The 18,370-nt window shown below is 45.9% G+C and overlaps 2 protein-coding genes across 4 annotated transcripts in view; both read right to left on the reverse strand.

Moving 5' to 3' along the window:
• Positions 1–6: 6 nt before the first annotated feature.
• On the reverse strand, positions 7–2,693 carry LOC132472805 (dickkopf-related protein 1-like). Its single transcript, XM_060072588.1, has 4 exons — positions 2,265–2,693; positions 1,974–2,115; positions 1,665–1,793; positions 7–1,362 (listed from the first exon to the last, which is right to left on the reverse strand). The coding sequence occupies exons 1-4, from the start codon at positions 2,496–2,498 to the stop codon at positions 1,055–1,057; spliced, it is 813 nt and encodes a 270-aa protein (XP_059928571.1). The 5' UTR covers positions 2,499–2,693; the 3' UTR covers positions 7–1,054.
• Positions 2,694–4,713: 2,020 nt separating this feature from the next.
• LOC132472798 (cGMP-dependent protein kinase 1) overlaps positions 4,714–18,370 on the reverse strand; it is a 74,750-nt gene continuing 61,093 nt past the window's right edge. For all 3 annotated transcript variants that reach the window (XM_060072578.1, XM_060072577.1, XM_060072579.1), the window contains 11 exons: positions 18,072–18,137; positions 15,051–15,125; positions 9,967–10,063; positions 9,473–9,612; positions 9,044–9,133; positions 8,560–8,701; positions 8,120–8,283; positions 7,702–7,824; positions 7,522–7,584; positions 7,341–7,407; positions 4,714–6,937 (listed from right to left, as the gene is read on the reverse strand). In XM_060072578.1, coding sequence (XP_059928561.1) covers positions 6,839–6,937; positions 7,341–7,407; positions 7,522–7,584; positions 7,702–7,824; positions 8,120–8,283; positions 8,560–8,701; positions 9,044–9,133; positions 9,473–9,612; positions 9,967–10,063; positions 15,051–15,125; positions 18,072–18,137 — 1,126 coding nt within the window. In that variant the 3' untranslated portion in view covers positions 4,714–6,838. The remainder of the gene's footprint in view (positions 6,938–7,340; positions 7,408–7,521; positions 7,585–7,701; positions 7,825–8,119; positions 8,284–8,559; positions 8,702–9,043; positions 9,134–9,472; positions 9,613–9,966; positions 10,064–15,050; positions 15,126–18,071; positions 18,138–18,370) is intronic.

Below are 18,370 nucleotides of genomic sequence, written 5' to 3' on the forward strand. Positions count from 1 at the left end.
TTTACTGTGACATTCGAGGCATTTAGTTCCGTAAAAAAAGAAACAGAAAAAACGGCTTCGCCATTTCCGATGACATCCGCATCAGTCTCGTCTTCCCCGAGACCGCTGAAATGTCACTCTCCTTTTCGCTTCCGACACCGCCGCCTTCCGACTTCCGACTTCAGACGCCGTTATCCGTTGGTTTGGGGGAACCGGATCGGCTCGTTTCCCTCCGGGTGTATCGCCTTTCGCAGGCGTGCAGTGTCCGTCCTCCCAGGGTGCTGGGTGTAGGCCGTGGGTGCTTGTGTCAGCAAGTTGGCCCAGGAAGGATTGTTCTGGGGTGTCCGATGTCGCTTAAATGTGTGTGTGTAGGCATCTCTGGTGGATGTAAGAGTTTTTGAGTGTCTGTTAAATGTGTGTGTGTGTGTGTTTGTGTGTGTGTGTGTGTGTGTTTGTGGGCGCAGGCATCTCGGGTGGATGTAAGCATGTTTTCTTTGGAAGCGTCAGTGTCTTCTGGGCTCCATGGGTGTGTCCCGTGTGTGTCTGCACATCAGAGTCTGTGCTGTTTGAATATTACTGTGTGTGTGTGTGTGTGTGTGTGTGTGTGTGTGTGTGTGTGTGTGCGCGCGTGTTAAGTACATGCGTCAGCTTTTTAAATATATGTGAGTGCATGTGTGCTATGCGTGTGTGTTCCCATCTGTGTGAGTGTGCATGCACACGCACACATAATATACATGTGTGTGTGCTTGTCAGCATCTCTGGCAGGTGGGTAGGTTCCAGGCTATGTGTGTGTGTGTTGGTGTGTGTGTGTGTGTGTATGTGCTGCGGGTACCTGTGTGTGTCAGTGCTGTTTAAATTTACATGAGTGTGTGTGTGTGTGTTTGAGTGTCAGCGTCTCTGGCAGGTGTGTAGGTTCCGGGCTGTGAGTGTGTGCGTGAGTGTGTGTGTGTGTCTGTTTGTGTGTGTCTGTGTGTGTGCGTACGTACGCTCTATGGCTACCTGCACAGGTCTTAACTGTTTAAATATACATGGCCGTATGTGTGTGTGTGTGTGTGTGTGTGTGTCAGCATCAGCATCAGCGTCTCTGGCAGGTGTGTAGGTTCCGGGCGCCGGTGCGGCCGGCCCCCGCCGCCGGCGCCGGGGGGGCCACGTGCTCCCTCTCGGCGGCCCCACCCCCGCCACCCCGCTCAGGCCGGCAGGCCATCCCATCTCCGCAGTCGCAGCGCTGGAAGAGCTCCAGGCCGTGGGCGCCCTTCCTGCGGTGGCGCGTGCACACCTGGCCCTCGCTCAGCACCGGCTTGCAGATGCGCGACCAGAAGTGGCGCGCGCAGCAGAAGCCCTCGGAGCAGTCGGACGACCTCAGGCACGTGTCTCCCTCCTGACCTGGGGGGGGGGGGCGGAGAGGGGGGTGAGGGAGAGGGGAGGTTAGGCTATTGGTTTGAAAAACGGGCTTCATCCTCGTTGGAGAGAGAGAGAGAGAGAGAGAGAGAGAGAGAGAGAGAGAGAGAGAGAGAGAGAGAGAGAGAGAGAGAGAGAGAGAGAGAGAGAGAGAGAGAGAGAGAGAGAGAGAGAGAGAGAGAGAGAGAGAGAGAGAGAGAGAGATTTTTGCTCATCCAGTAACAGATTGTCTGCTTTTGAAAACATCTATCTGATCAGCTCCCCAGGACGGGGTCTAGCATTCTTACCTTTAACAGACTGGTTCGGACCACCGTTGGCAGGGGGGGGTCTCTTGGCATGGTGCTCCATGGTGCTGTTGTGTCTGCGCGAAACACTCTCCGTGAGGGGGTCCAACACGTCGTTGGCCTGACAAACTCCTAAGAAAGGGAAGAAACGGGGAAATAATTAATCAATTGGACCAAATCAACATTTGCCTTGTCAAATGTGTGCTACATCAATCAATCAAAAAAGCATAAACGCAATCATGCCATGCTGTCTGTTGTATCGTATAATGCAAGGGTTTGTGTTCTGGGAGCGCTGTGACAGCCGTTGCTCACCGTTGCTACAGCGGTTTCCAGCACAACACATGGAGTCGCGCCCGCACCGCTTGCGGCTCTTTCGGCAGGGCAGGCACGCACCGCGGACGTCGTTGCAGAACTCATCTGCTCCGCACTCGTCATCCTCTGTGCACGCTCCCGGCTGTGATGATTAAACAAACAAATAAAAGTTAACTCGATTCACTGTATACGAACAGCATGTCTATTAAAATACTTGAGTCATAACCGCGCAAAGTAGCCTATCCCGCAAGCACTCAACAAAATAAATAAAATACGGGATGACTGAATTACCTGTAACGTTTCCACGGGTGCTTTCTGCACAATGCTTTCAGAAAGAGAGGTGCCAGGACTCGGACTGACCGCGTCCGAGGGTTTGGCCCCTCCGCCGGGCAGGTTTTTGATCGCGTTATTGGAGTTCACCAAAACCGTCCCAGAATATACATTCCCAAAGTATCCAAAGAGCGTGAGGTACAAAGCCATAACGCGACACGCCGACAAAAACTTTAAGGTACCTCCCTTAGACATAGCTACGATTCAAATAAACGGTGTTTCGGGGAAAAATAAAACCCTTTTTGAACCACAAAAAATCCACGAACCCCAAAAAACACCACAGTGGACTTCCAGTCACATTCACCGTCACTAGGTCCAGGCGTGGAGGGGCGAAGTCTGCAGGCTCTAAATTACGCGCGCCGCTTGGAGGTCTCCTGACGCACGGCGCAGGGTGATCTCTTTATACACGCGGGACCTGATGGTCTCCCGCCCCTTGTTGTGCACAACAAAGGAAGAGGGATGGAATTTCAGAGACGGGGAGAAAAAAACTCCCAATAGCCTACTGTAAGGAAACGGTTATTTATTTATTTATTTATTTATTTTGTACCTGCCAACTCTGGGCTGGACCATGAAGGCTATAAATATGCCAAGCAAGTATGAGATTTGTGAAAACATTCTCGAGAGGCCTAATGAAAGCACCATAATGCCTTCGTGTTGTTTTAGTCATTGCAATGAATCCTGAGGCCAACTTATAATTACATCAAGAAGTACAGGCTACTCATATAGGCCTACTCTATTAGACTATTCTATTTATTATATGTGTGGCCCGTCTATTTTTAAACTTGGCATTTTATTTTTATTTCATCACAACAACACACCAATTAGCCTAACTAAACAAAGGGTTATGTGTTTTTTTTCATATACTTTCGTTTCTGTTATATGTGCCATCTAGGTCTACATTAAGACGGGTAATGATTTCGGGTGGTCAATACACCAGACACAATCTTTAAATGTACCTCTCAATTCGACTGGATGGCACATTTGTCAATCTATCAACTTCTATATATTGTCGTCTTTTCAAATGTAGGCCTATACAGTGCACAGCAGTACAACAGCAATCCTGAAAAAAATGTAGATTGGCTAACTTGCTCACTCAGATCCTTTAACACTCAGATATCCAAAGGGCTTCCGGGGCTCTGAAGTCAGAAGGACAGTGATTGAAGTAACTTTCCGTCGATTAACTACTTTATTTGATCCTTCTGATTGCGTCGAGGGGGGCAATTACCCCCCGCCCCCTCCTCCGTGGGCTTGATTACACCAGCGGCGGACATCAATGTAAGATATGCACACCATTAAGGAGTGTGAAAAGTTGACCGAATTAATGGCCTTCCGCGGAGAGGCCTTTCAGGGTTGAGTGGCACATCAAGATAAAAGACAACTGTGTGTTTTGGCTGCCTGGACTCCTTTTTCCCGGGCCCCCAAAGGGACTTTCAACTCCACAAGTGGCGTATTCAACAGCAACTACTAATAATGTTGGAACTAATTGCAATTGTAAGAATTTTAACAATATGCTGGCTTCATCTTGTTTTGGGTCGGTGAGCATATTTAGAGTCCCATAAAACACTAAATAGAAATTATGTTTTTGTATTTATTAAGATCGATCGTTCATCATGGAATGGATTAATTTGACAAGCCAAGACTAATATAAATGCTCATGTATGACCGTTCACCATAAAGAAAAAGCGAAGGTCGCCGTGCGTAAAATCTGGACACATTTTGGAGTGGGACAAATTGGCACGCGGACGTCATCTGCTGGCCGCGTTTGTTTGTAGTCTACGTGTGAGGGGCCCGTGGGACACCTGACAAACACTCCGTGGCAGTTTGCACGATCGAAACTGATAGCGTGGCGTTTGAAGTAAAGCTTTTATCTACACTTTACTAAATGTCAGTGTTGGTATAAGGTGCGCGTCTTTGATGCACTTTGATCTTCTTTGATCTCTCAGAGTTGTCACCTTGTTGTGACGGCCGCCGCCTGGCCCATTTCCCCCCGTCACGTCAACAGCGAATATGATGTGTTTTCCAATACATGGGAGTCGTTGACCATTACATCCTGAGAACCCACACATACAATCCCCAGTTAAATATCGGTGGCAGCCTTAATAAAACACAGGCACGCACAAACTCAAGCACAAATTCAGACCCATCTATTTCGTTTATAACGTGTACCTTGAGCGTCCTCAAGTGGCCAAAATAAATCCCTTAATTTTTCATTCGTTGATGTCAACCAGATACGGGTGGACTGCACCGGTTACTATTTATTTGACTGCATAGTTCAACAAAAAAAACATGTGAAATAACACGTTCTATATGTTAGTTTTATGAAGACGAAGACATATTCCTAAATAAGTATAGTGTCGCAACATGTTATTTACTTAGCAATTAGTGAAGAAAGCCACAATGAATTCAGATCTTTTTCATAGACACTTTAATGAGAAGCCATTTAATGACTAGAAATGCTCTGTCTATTGTGATTAATGTATTTATTTGATATAACAAAGGGTCGGAAGCAGGCATCTAAGAGACACATTTTTTGTTGAGGTGTATATTTGTTCATGCAGCATTGGAACGGTGGACGTGGTCGTATTCAGTTTCGTATGCCATTGACTTAAGGCACTTGCATTGTTCTACTCTTATGCTCTGGTTATGATATCAGACACAATGTGAAAGGAAAGAAACTCATTAGGATGAGGAACATGGGTTGAGAGTTGAAACCCCCCCAGAAACATAGCATTTGTTTTAATGCCATTACACTCGTCCTTCTGATAATTCTTTAAACAATGTTTATAAATAGAGTACACTGGAGGGATTGAAGAACCCATGTGATGATCATGTCAGATGGGTTTAAATAACCAAAATTTGCTTGTTGCCATTAGAACCATAGATGTTGACTGGATGAGAAGAAATGTAGAGCGGATCTGAAAACCTTGAGATGTATCACCAAAGATAATACCCATTTACTTCAAAAACAGACAATTATTTTCAATTCAACCAAAACATAGTTTTCTGACCCAAAAACAAACAGTTATCATTATTATTATTATTATTATTATTATTATTATTATTATTATTATTATTATTATTATATGCCATCAAACATCAAATTCTTCCTAGCTGACCTTTTCTTTGTCCAAACAATAACAGCACCAGACATTGAAACGTTGTTAAAAGTTGGGTCACACTATATATATAAAAACCGAAACACAGAGCATGTTGTTTGATTGTTTGGTTGCGTGTCAAACAGGCATTTGGATGTTTTGTAAACAAAATTAGTGAATAACTGGGAACATGTCAAGGCATTTTGATCTGAGGCATATCTGTCGTTCATCAGTGGCCGGTTGGAATTAGCTCGAGGAGAAAGAAAACGTTCCGTTTGAATTGGTCTGATCCCTGATGCGTAAAAGAAGTAAAAAGTTAAGTCACAGCATTGTTGACTTTCTCCCGATTGGTGAGCAAACCTAAGGGCTAGACGACACTCTGAATGGATTAGATTAGAAGCAGGGCACTTGGAAGAGTAATAGGTCTCATTGTCAAACACATAGCGGTGTTTGTGCTTTTCAAGGAAAGTCTATATGTACAGTGATATATTTCTTTATTCGGCGAAGAATGAATTCAACTGTGTGAGAATCTAACTTCTTGAACACTCATTGAAATCTCTGATGTTTGTGGATGTTTGTGAATAGCGACCTCCCCCCTCCCCCCTCCCCCCTCCCCCATCCAAAACAAAACAATTGATAACATTCAAGTTGGTCTTGAGCACTTAATACGTGTGTGTGTGTGTTTATGTGTGACCTGTCGGACCCACATTTTTTACAGCCCCCCCCCCCCCCCCCCCAAACGGTAGGCGACATCGCAGATGTCCAGCTGGTGACGGCATGTCCGCAACGCGAGAGACCAGCTTGATATGTGGAGACTCGGAGAGCTGTTGTCATGACCGTGAAGAAAACCTCAGACACTATCTGATCATCCCCACCAGCATCAGCCTTATGATCCCCACCGCCTTAACATTATGACGCATCAGCAACAGTGACTTCCATAGACCAATATTCAGAATAGATGGACTATAACACATTCATTCATTCCCATCAAAACAAACCGATTTCCTTTTAAAATAGGACAACCCTTGAGTCTTTAATTTACTAACTTTAAGTCTGTGTGAGTCTGTATGCATGTGTGTGTGCGTGTAAGTCGACATGTGTGTGTGCGTCCCTTTGAGTATCTGGCCGTGTGTATCTTTGTATGGGCGCGTGTGTGTATGTATGTAAGCAAATTTGTGTGTGTGTGTGTGTGCGTGTGTCCCTGCACGTTGTCCGCCCTGCGAGGGGAACACTGAAGAGGTGCTACAGTAGTCCCTCAGTCCTCCTGCACCACAGTGTAGGGAAGGCATCCTGGTGACTCCAAGGCTGGGCGGTCCGTCTCTGCTTCCTCCCGGGTTCGTTTCTCTACACAGCTCAGCAGCTACGTCCTGAAGATGGCCTCCGAGCCGCGGTTCCTTCAGTGTTTCTGTTTTGAGGGAAAGGCGGTTTTGTGTTTGGTGTCTAAAAGTCGCCGTCCCAGCCGGAGTTGTCGTCAGGCGGGGGGTCCTCGTTGTCCTCGGGGAAGCTGTCGAAGTTACTGGTGTCCACGGCCGACGTCACCTGGCGGAGGGAGAGGGACAGAGGCGCTCGTCGGTTGATTTGGGATTCATTCATCTATACGGCCCCCCTAATTCATCCATCAAACCATCGAACCTTCTGTGCATCCATTCATTCATTCATTGGTCAACTTATCCATTCATTCATCAATCCGTCGATTCATCCAGACACTCATTCGATTATTATCTGATTCTTTCGTCCATCCATCATCATCCATACACTCATTAGATTATTATTTAATGCATTCACCCATCTATGCGTCCATTCATCCATTCACCCATGGTTGCAACCATTCATAGAATAGTGCAACTTGATGAATAATAAATCTGGATGGTGTCCTTATAAGGACAGGCCCATGATTATCCTGTTGAAAGAAGCGGGCGTCTGTGGTTCCATTGTGTCTTACATTGGGGATGATTGGAGGTGTCAGCGTTCCTTTCTTCAGACCCTCCCAGTTAAAGCCTTCAAACCATCTGAGGGGTAGACAAAAAGCACAACAAGATGACAGACCGGGTTAGGGGGGGGGGGGGGGGGGGCGTTAAGCCAGTTAGGAGGGATTTGGTTTTGCAGTTTTCTGCCGGGCTTACTTGTGCTTTTGGATGTCTTTAACGCCGTTCTTCAAGTTTCCCAGCCTCTCCGAAGGATTATCTCTGCGGCGTGGACAGAAAGAGTACATAGAACCAGAGTGAGGGGTTGACATCCTGCCAGCGCTTTATATCACTGTGACAAATTCAAATGAGGAGTGAGTGCCGCCTGGAGTTTCATACCTGCATAGTTTTTTGATTAAGTTGCCTGCGTTTTTGGTAATCTTCTTTGGAAATTCGATCATGTCGATGCCTCTCAGGATGATGTTGTAAGTCTTCATTGGATCAGGGCCAGAGAATGGAGGGCTGAAAGAAGACATGAAGGGATTTGAACAATGATGCTCCGTCACATCAACACCCATCAAAGGAATATCTTGTTCAACTTTTATTCAAAGCAATTTCTAAGTGAGGCTGAAAACATGCAGAGCATATAATCCAAATGGAGTTAGGATAAAAAAGTATATAAATAAAAACTAGACAGAATGAAGGGCGGCTTTAAGAATCAGAAAGAGAAAGTTAATAAAAAGTGCCTAACTTTAATGGTCCGATCTCCACCAATAGGACCCTAGGGGAGAGTGCATAGTCCGGTGCATAGTCCTACCTGCCGGTGAGCAGTTCGAACATGAGGATTCCCAGGGACCAGTAGTCGGCTGAGATGTCGTGACCTTTGTTCAGGATGATCTCTGGCGCCACGTATTCCGGCGTTCCGCAGAAGGTCCACGTCTTCTTCCCAAAGCCGATCTTCTTGGCAAACCCGAAATCCACCTGCCGGCACAAAAAACATGCACGGATGAGGTTATCTAGATGTAAGCAAAACGAAAAAAAAAAAAAGAGAACACACATCTTGAAAGATTTAACGTCCAGTACTCATCCATCCCATCCATTCATTGTCCATAATTAATTCATCCATCTATCCATCCATCTATCTATCTATCTATCCATTCATCCATCCATCCAGCCATCAATCCATCCATCCATTCATTCATCATCCATTCCTCCATCATCCATCCATTGGATCCGGTTGGTTCTCTTGTGTCTCACCAGCTTGGCGTAGCCCCGGTGGTCCAGGATGAGGTTCTCGGGTTTCAGGTCTCTATAAATGATGCCTTTGGAATGCAGATAGGCGAAGGCCTCCACCACACACGCCGTGTAGAACCTGGTGGTGGAGTCCTCGAATGAGCCCCTATAGGGGAGACAAGGGGCAAGGGGGTGTGAGGAGGCGTGGACGGAGGAGGCGTATTCCTACTATAGTGAGTAGAAGACATATTGCTAACAATAGAGGAATATCTGCATATTAATTCGACTGGATGTTGAGCAAAGGCCCAGTACTGTCATTTCCTGGGGGATGAATAAAGTTCAATCTATGTATTTGTTGTGTAGTTGAGACATGGCTCATCCAGTGTATATTACTTGGAGATGGTTGAGGTTAGTTAATAAGTCAGTTATGATATCACATTTCAGAGGGGCGTTAGTGGGTAAGATGGGGGAATGTTTTAAGGTGATTTCTTAGTAAAGTAGCCGTCACCTGTCTCTGAGAATGGTCCAGAGCTCCCCTCCCAGGCAGGCCTCCATCAACATGTAAAGATACTTGCTGTCTTTAAATGTTCTATACAGCCTGAAAACACAAACAACAACAACAACATAATTCTCAACAAAATGAAAAAGAGTTCATTATTTGTGTCACTGTGTTTGTTTTAAAACAAATGTCCACTTTTCTCACCGATACATTTTGATATAAATGTCGACTTAAAGCAGATAACATGGCATCGGCGATGCTTCTCTAAGAAGAGTTGTGCATCAGAGAGGGAAGATGAAAATACGGGGTGGTAGAGATCCTTCCTGCTCTCTTATTAAACAAAAAGGCTTGCAGCCCTTACAGGCAGGACAGCAAAGATATGCAGGGAAGCAGGTTGAACGGGAGGTTTGATTACATTATTTGATTTCCAGGGTGTACCTCACAATGAAGTCTGAGTGGGCCTCTTGCATAATGAGTTTCTCTGAGCGGATGTGCTCCTGTTGCCGGGTATCAACAATATGTCGCTTCTTCAGGATCTTCATCGCAAATGTCTTGTTCTCGTCACTCTTCAGCTGAACCTGCACAGCGCCAAAAAATAACAAATAAATAAATAAAATGATAATAAAATAACCCCTTATAAATTAGCCCTCTCTCTAATGACGGCTTTTAATTACTTCCATCACCGTTTAAAATGGGGAACCTCATCCTATGTTGATGATGTGATAACACACGTGTATTTATTTTAAAACGCTACTTATATCCATGTCATTGAGATCAGGCGGGGTTTAGGTTTAGGTTTCTGAAAGATTACAGGTAGACTAGGGACTGAGAGCAGATCAGACCCAGTACCTCTCGGATGGGGATCCAACCCCCTCGCCACTAGACCGGCCTGTTCTCAGTCAGCTGATTTACTTAGTGTGCGGTGCTCTTACCAGCTCCACGCGACCAAAGCCTCCGACGCCCAGCGTGTCGATGATGTTGAAGTCGGCCAGGTTGAGGTTGAAGAAGAAAGCATTCTCTGCCTCGTATCTGTGATGACAGGAGAGGAATAGGGGGTGGTTAGTTCACGGTACCTTCTCCCCATAAGGCCATTTTATTTAACCTTCCAGTCAACCCAATGACCTAAGCCACAAACTTGTGTACTTTAGAATACGTGTGTTCTTTAGTACGCATAAAGTACATTTGTCCCATAGGTCAAGATCATGTATTTATGTAAATATTCCTGTAATTTTTATATAATTTGTATATTTCGCACTTCTTCCAATGGATGGATGGCAGTATTCTTCTGAGAAACTAACAGGCTTAAACGTAGCAGGTGCGCCTGTCTCAGAATATCCACCGGCGGGACAGCCAATGTGCCCACAGACTAATTGTCCTCATTCAAGGACACTTCATCGCAGGTGGAAACAGGTGGTGCTCGGTTCCACTGTGTTTACAGTAGACACACACAAACACACAAACACATGCACACACACACACGCACGCACGCGCACGGCAGGGCATTTCAGATCACCGAACAACCCGGCATAGAGAGAGAGATGTTGTTTGTTGTTTGTTGTGTGTGTGTGTGTGTGTGTGTGTGTGTGTGTGTGTGTGTGTGTGTGTGTGTGTGTGGTGTGGGTAACCCATCTCCTATTGCGAGCTGCCTCTCCTGTCCTCTTGTCCTATGACCTCATCAAGGATGGGTATCACTGGCTCTTTCTCCACAGATTAGAAGGTTTAAAAGGGACATACGAACCCCCTCTGCCGCCCCCCCCCCCCCCCCCACCACTAGGGGGACAGCGCCATGCAGGGTCACAAAAGAACAGAGCAGTGACTCCCTCCTCTGGCTGTCTGGCCCCACATGTCCTGGTGTAGCCTTACGGGGAAGTGGGAGCTGACAGGGGAGCCTCACCGTGACCGTCAGAGGGGCTGGTGGTGGTGTAGGTGGGGTGGTGGTGATTGGTGGTGGTGGGTGTAGGTGGGGTGGTGGTGCTGGTGGTGGGGTGGTGGGGTGGTGGGTGTAGGTGGGGTGGTGGTGGTGGTGGTGGTGGTGGTGGTGGGTGTAGGTGGGGTGGTGGTGCTGGTGGTGGTGGTGGTGGTGGTGGGGTGGTGGGGTGGTGGTGGTGCTGGTGGTGGTGGTGGTGGTGGTGGGGTGGTGGTGGTGGTGGTGGTGGTGGTGGGTGTAGGTGTGGTGGTGCTGGTGGTGGTGGTGGTGGTGGTGGGGTGGTGGTGGTGGTGGTGGGGGTGGTGGTGGGTGTAGGTGTGGTGGTGGTGGTGGTGGTGGTGGTGGGGTGGTGGTGGTGCTGGTGGTGGTGGTGGTGGGGTGGTGGTGGTGGTGGGGTGGTGGTGGTGGTGGTGGTGCTGGTGGTGGTGGTGGTGGTGGTGGGGGTGGTGGTGGTGGTGGGGTGGTGGTGGTGGTGGGGTGGTGGTGGTGACTCTGTTCAAATCGAAATATATTCTGTAGAGGGTTCCTTGAGAGTCCATTAGGGTTGTTTGTCAAGGTATTGAGACCTTTTTGCCGTTGTTTATGGAAGATGCATTTTTTAGTACTATCCTCGGATGAGATAAATTAATAATGTTGTTTTTGGATTGAATATTTCAGAGGAAGATCACTGACCCCTGTCATTTAAAACTCACACACACACACACACACACACACACACACACACACACACACACACACACACACACACACACACACACACACACACAGCTGTTGCTTTAATATCCCGTCTCTCTGTCTCCCGGCAGGACGCCAGCCTCGACTCCCCCCTCCCAGGGGTGCTGCGGAGTGGACTGCTCTGAGAGCCAGAGAAGGCCCCACCCCCCCATGAATTACCGACACTGTGGTGACTTTCATGGTGCTAAGTCTGCGATGATGAGAGCTGTATGGAGGGGGACTTGTGCCTCATATGCACATGCTTGAATAGGATCACCTGCTCCTCCTGATCCTTGTAGTCTGCAACATCTATATAATATGTAAATTGCAATTCAGATTCTATGTTTAGGGTTCGCTGGTTAAGGTTTGGCACATTTTCATCCGAAGGGTTTGCCGATATGATAGGTTGCTAAACCTTGCTTTGAAATCCCATGAAACCCTAAGAATAATTAGCAATCATTTGCATTAGCAATACATTCTGAATATCCAATAAATTATCCAAATAAAATAGATACCAACTGTGACCACTAGGTGGTGGGCTTGCTTCATGAAATATAATTAAGGCACCATGAGTTAAAACAATATTATGACTCAATTTCAATGAAATTAAAAATGAGTTTATTAAATAGGAGGAAGAATTCAAAATGAGTTTGTATTCTAGATGTTTTTACTCCCATTTCTATAATGAAGAGTGCAGTATGAAAATGTAGCTAAACTTTTGTGGACTTCAAATGTAGCCATCGCATACTACCAGGTAGGGCTGCTCGATTATGGAAAAAATCTTAATCATGATTATTTTGGTCAATGTTGAAAACACGATTATTCAAACGATTTGAAAACATGATGTATTTATTCAGCATGTCTCTCCTAAAACACTTTGTAACTGAGAACTTTGAAATTTCGCCTTAAAAAAATACATTAAATGGTGTATTAAATGTAAATGTATGCCCATCTGCAGCCCATATCTGATCAACTATCTAATGAATAGCCTAGATTCCTAGCTCTCAGTCACATATTTGACTGACAATGGCTATCTTCAAATTAATCAAACGCACATTTTTTTCAGTCTTATATTTCAGAGATGACAGAGCCCGGATTCAGCTCAAGCTATCGAGTGTGGGCCGTGGTGATGTGATCATCTCATGTTATCAGCAAGGATGAGGTCATAGCAGAAACAATGATGTTATCCCCATGTGAACCGCTAGCCGATTCTGAGGGGAGGGGGCGAGTACATTAACAGTAAATGTAGAATACCTCAGAAGACATATTTCCTGTTTCCCATAATGGGCTCCCATTGGCTCGCGGCAACACTCACACAACTGACTATTTGGAGCATAAATCTAACCCTGGTGCCTTTTTTTATTGCCTCTACTTCCTGTGTAGGCCAATATTGTTTTTTTAATGTCTATAGTGCAGAGCTTTTTTATTTGTATTATCATTGCAATTAGGGTGATCACTCCATCATCTTCTCATGGAGCAGAACACCCCCACACACACACACACACACACACACACACACACACACACACACACACACACACACACACACACACACACACACACACACACACACACACACACACACACACACACACACACACAGTAGCTTGGGGCTTATAGAAACATGTGTCACAAATGCTATGGGATTCAATGAGTGTTTTTCACATTTACACATAACGACGGTTGGAAGTTTTATCTTACACCGTTAACAAGGGAGGCTGAGAAGATTCAAAGCATGTACACAAATAATTGGGATTTATTTTTGATTAATTTATATTAATTAATAATAATTGTGTAAATTGTTTCTGTCTTAAGGTTGTAACAAAACATAACTGATACTCAGCTGTGGATGATAACGACATGTAGAAGTATCAGCATGCACATACAATTCACCCCCAGAAGGAGGAAAAATAATTCTAGAAATTATGAATCTACATGCAGCATAACAGCATAAATGTAATCTCCTTATCTAAAGGGTCTACACTGTAGTTTCCTAGTTGAGAAGGTGCTCATATCTTTTACGACACACTTCACGTTACAAAGATGGCCAGGCGTCACTGAATAAGTGACTTTTTCAACTTTTTGTTGATCATAAATCAATGAAGCAGAACCATGAATGAAGACATCGGTGTAGAGTGACCCAATTTTCTACACAGGAATATAATTTAGACTTAAAAGGAAACCTGATCCCATTACCGGAACAAAAAAGGACTGGGCTGATTTCTCTCGCTCTCTCGCTCTGTCTTTCGCTCTCTCTCTTAGTATTTCTCTCTCTTGCCCAACCAAGAGGTTGAATCAAAGGGAGAGCAATCCTAGCTAACAGCCACTCTGGCCTCTATTGCATGCCTAGGTGTGAGCATTGCTTCCTGCCCACAGATATGACCGTCTGTTTGTCTGAATCCTCACAAAAGGAGGCATCCGAAAAACGAAAGATCTGAGTGGAAATGCCAGCGGGGGAGGAACTGTAAATTGTCTGGTCTAGTGGTCGGCTTTCCTGGTCCTTTTGTTGCACCTCTCTTTCCCTTTCCCCACCTGTTCTCTTTCTTTACCTCCATCCCCTCTGTCCTCTTCCACTTTGAACTCACCCTGAGTAGAAACACACATGGGCACAAATGGTAGCACCCCCCACGCATGCACACACACACACACACACACACACACACACACACACACACACACACACACACACACACACACACACACACACACACACACACACACACACACACACACCAGACAAGGCCCAAGGTGCTTGTGTGGTAGCGACGCGATAAGGGTGTCCTGGGCCTGCTACTATGGTGTTACTCTTGTTTCCATGGCGACGGCAGACGGACTGCATATTAATTCCATGGCAGATACACCCAGAGGTCATCGTCTGAGGTTCTAACTCAGACGGGAGGTCGTTCAAGGATGTGTTAGGGAACAGACTTTAGACTTCTACATCACTTAGGATTCCAATGATAATTAAAACTATTCTGGATTTAGCCATTTAGTCCAAAGTGCCTCAATTTCATTTAGGAGCTGGTAGGAGTTAGTAGTAGACTGCAGACATTTGGGATCAAAACCCAGAACTAATGGGTTTATTTATTTGTAGAGTGGAAAGAGACAAATATTTATTTTACAATACAAGTAATTTAAACTAATATTATACACTTAGACTAGCTCGAATATAATTTAGCATTTAAACGTGAATGAATATTATTAGTAGATAGTTTAGGAAAGTCACCTGTTCACACAAAAGGTGTGAGCATGTGACTATGGGACGAGTAGACTAGGGGACTAGTAGACTAGGGGACTAGTAGACAAGGGGACTAGTAGACTAGGGGACTAGTAGACAAGGGGACCGGGGAAGTGGGGGGCCGGTGGAAGACGTACCTGGCTTTAGCGTCTGCGTCCTCCAGTCCTTTACAGGACACGTCCTCGAGACCCCCGATGAGATGTTTGAAGGAACTGCAACACAGAGCGGTGAGTGGCACAAATACATTAACACACAAGAAATACAATCACACTGCACACAATCATACATAATCAACACAACCTACGGTCACATGAAGAAGCACTACAGAGGAACAACTACGGCTTCTTTTTTTTACACGCCGGACAACCGACCACATTGGACCGCAGCTGAAGTGCGTCGCTCAAGGACCCTAGAACATAAGGACATCTCCATCTCCCAGTAAGAAGGCCCTGGCTCACAAAAGGCTTTGAGATGTTGAGTACTTCTGAGTATGTGCTGTATGTGTGTTTACCGCCCAATGCAATTGTCAAACCCTCTAAACACTAGACTTTCCAGCCTCTGAATACAATATGCTTGAAATTCCCCACCCATGCCGTGACAGTTGAGCAGTTAGAAACAAGCATATGGTTTGTGTCCACGTTTACTGAGAGCATGTGTGAATGCCGCCCACGGTTCAATCGAGACATGGAAGGACATCTGTTGAGTGAATACATGCCGATGCATAAATATGGCGCATAAACCACGTCTACTTGTGAAAGGTTCCCTTCGCCTTACCATCCGTGCAAAAATATATACATAATGCCTCAATGAATGCAGCTGGAGTTCTGTCAGGAGTCAGCTACCAGAGCAATGCAGGGACTTTGATCTCAACAAGCTGCTTCTCTCTGCTTCCTTCTCACGCGCTCACTGAGTACACACCCAGCAGCAACCAGATGGAGTCCCAAACATCTCTCCCACCGGGAGCCTGTGTGATCTGTGAGGTGTGTAGTGGGGAAACACTGGAGTACCAACTCTGGCTTCATGTGTGTGTGTGTGTGTGTGTGTGTGTGTGTGTGTGTGGGGGGGGTAATAGCGATGAAGCGATACAGATGCCATTGACTCCCTGATGGGATCATAATGTATGTGCCCCCCCCCCCCCACACACACACACACACACACACACACCTGCAACCTAATCCCCCCTGTTATCCCCTTGGATCTGTCTACACTGTGTTATGCGGTTGCATTGTCCCACAAGTGTCACAATGTTTGTTTTGGCCACGCTGCCACTCGGGTTCCTAGACTACATAGTGTACGTCTCACACTCTATCTTTATCTTCTCTCACCTTTCCTCACTAACTCTCCATCTTTCTATATCTGTCGCGGTTCAGACAAGTACATACAAGGCCTACATCTGGACCAGTTCATGTGTATTCTCACACGCCGATAGTGTGAGGGAGGTGGCATCCGTCCCACAGTAGTGCCGTTGCTAGTGCTAACATGTAGCTGGTGCTAAGGCTAACTCTTCGCCACTGCTAGGTCTAAAAGGTATCCGTTGCTGGGGCTTATACATGACTTCTGCAAGGGCTAACACATGGCCACTGCTAGGGCTAACACATCAGTGCTGGTAGGGCTAACATGCAGGGCTAACACGTGGCCACTGCTAGGGCTAACACATCAGTGCTGGTAGGGCTAACATGCAGGGCTAACACGTGGCCACTGCTAGGGCTAACACATCAGTGCTGGTAGGGCTAACATGCAGGGCTAACACGTGGCCACTGCTAGGGCTAACACATCAGTGCTGGTAGGGCTAACATGCAGGGCTAACACGTGGCCACTGCAAGGGCTAAATTGTAGCCGCTACTAGCGCTACCACATCCTCACATATCCACACATCCACAAGGTCAAACTAACCGCTATGTCTTACCAATGATCCAATCATTCAGTTGACTGCACTGTATGTGTGTGTGTGTGTGTGTGTGTGTGTGTGTGTGTGTGTGTGTGTGTGTGTCTGTGTCTGTGTCTGTGTGTGTGTGTGTGTGTGTGTGTGTGTGTGTGTGTGTGTGTGTGTGTGTGTGTGTGTGTGTGTGTGTGTGTGCAGCGTGTGTGTTTGTCCTGGACCTTGGGTTCCAGAGGGAGGCCAACCTGATACCATCTCCTCCGCTTTCCCCTCCCTCTAATCTGTCTCTCTCTCTCTCTCTCTCTCTCTCTCTCTCTCTGTCTGTCTGTCTGTCTGTCTGTCTGTCTGTCTGTTGGTTTTTCTCTGAATTTTGCTCACTCTCTCCATCTCATTCTATCGGTCTTTGTCTATCCCTCTGTCTTCTCTGTCTCTTTCTCTCTCTATGTCTTTCTCGCTAAATCTCTCCCCCTCCATCTCTCTATCTCTATCTGTCTGTCTATCTGTCAGCCTGTCTTTCTCTATCCTCTCTTGGTTTATCCATCTCACTCCCATCTCAATCACTTTTTGTCTTTGTCTTTTCTCTCTCTCTCTCTCTCTCTCTCTCTCTCTCTCTCTCTCTCTCTCTCTCTCTCTCTCTCTCTCTCCCTCTCTCTGTCTCTGTCTCTGTCTCTGTCTCTGTCTCTGTCTCTGTCTCTCTTTCTCTCTCTCCCTCTACCTCTCTCTCCCTCCCCCTCTACCTCTCTCTTTCGTTCTCTCTCTGTTCCGTCTCTAAATTTACAACGTGCATACAAGGAAATTAGCTACTTGACTTTTTGGTAACGACCCAGTTAAAAGTTTATGGGCCATATCTCACAAGCTAATTCTCACATGACTATAGAACATTTTGTTATTCGTGTATTTTTGTTAGATCCATTCATTTGCAGTATGATGCATGTAACAAACTGGATGTCGGTTGGGTCACTGTTTTTATCTAAGGGAAAAATGATTGCTTATCCCCAAAGGTGTCGCTATAATAAGAAACGTAACCTTCGATATTACCGCTTTAAGCTAAAATGTTAGTGCCATAGGATAATTCTGGATATTTTCTTGCATGAGGACCGTGGCAGTTTCAAACACAACAATGTTGCCCCATGATGACGAAGCATTTTACTATTAATTAATAAAGGACCATAACACCATAACTTCCATCATAATCACTAACATTGCTGTGCTCCTGAGACGGCGGTGGCCGTCTCAGGAGCACAGTCACCGTGTACAAGCCCTAACACTTGATACTCACTCTCTGTCGATGACCAGACAGGTGACGGTCTCAGCTGCGATGACATTGGCCGTCCGAATGTCCTCTCTGGAAACAAGACACACATAAGACACCGTGATCAGACACAGTGGAAAAACACTGGACAAAAAGACGAGACAAGTGATGTCAATCATATTTCAATTCAATCGACCACCAATAACGTTGCATTTAAATAATAATGGAAACCGATGCAACATACAAAAGGTGGAAAAGTTGGGAACCGAAGGTTGGCAGCGTCGACTATTTTCAAAATGATTTTTTAGAATGAATAATTTTTGTTC

The sequence above is a fragment of the Gadus macrocephalus genome, chromosome 15 (genome assembly GCF_031168955.1).
Source record: "Gadus macrocephalus chromosome 15, ASM3116895v1".
Lineage (NCBI taxonomy): Eukaryota > Metazoa > Chordata > Actinopteri > Gadiformes > Gadidae > Gadus > Gadus macrocephalus.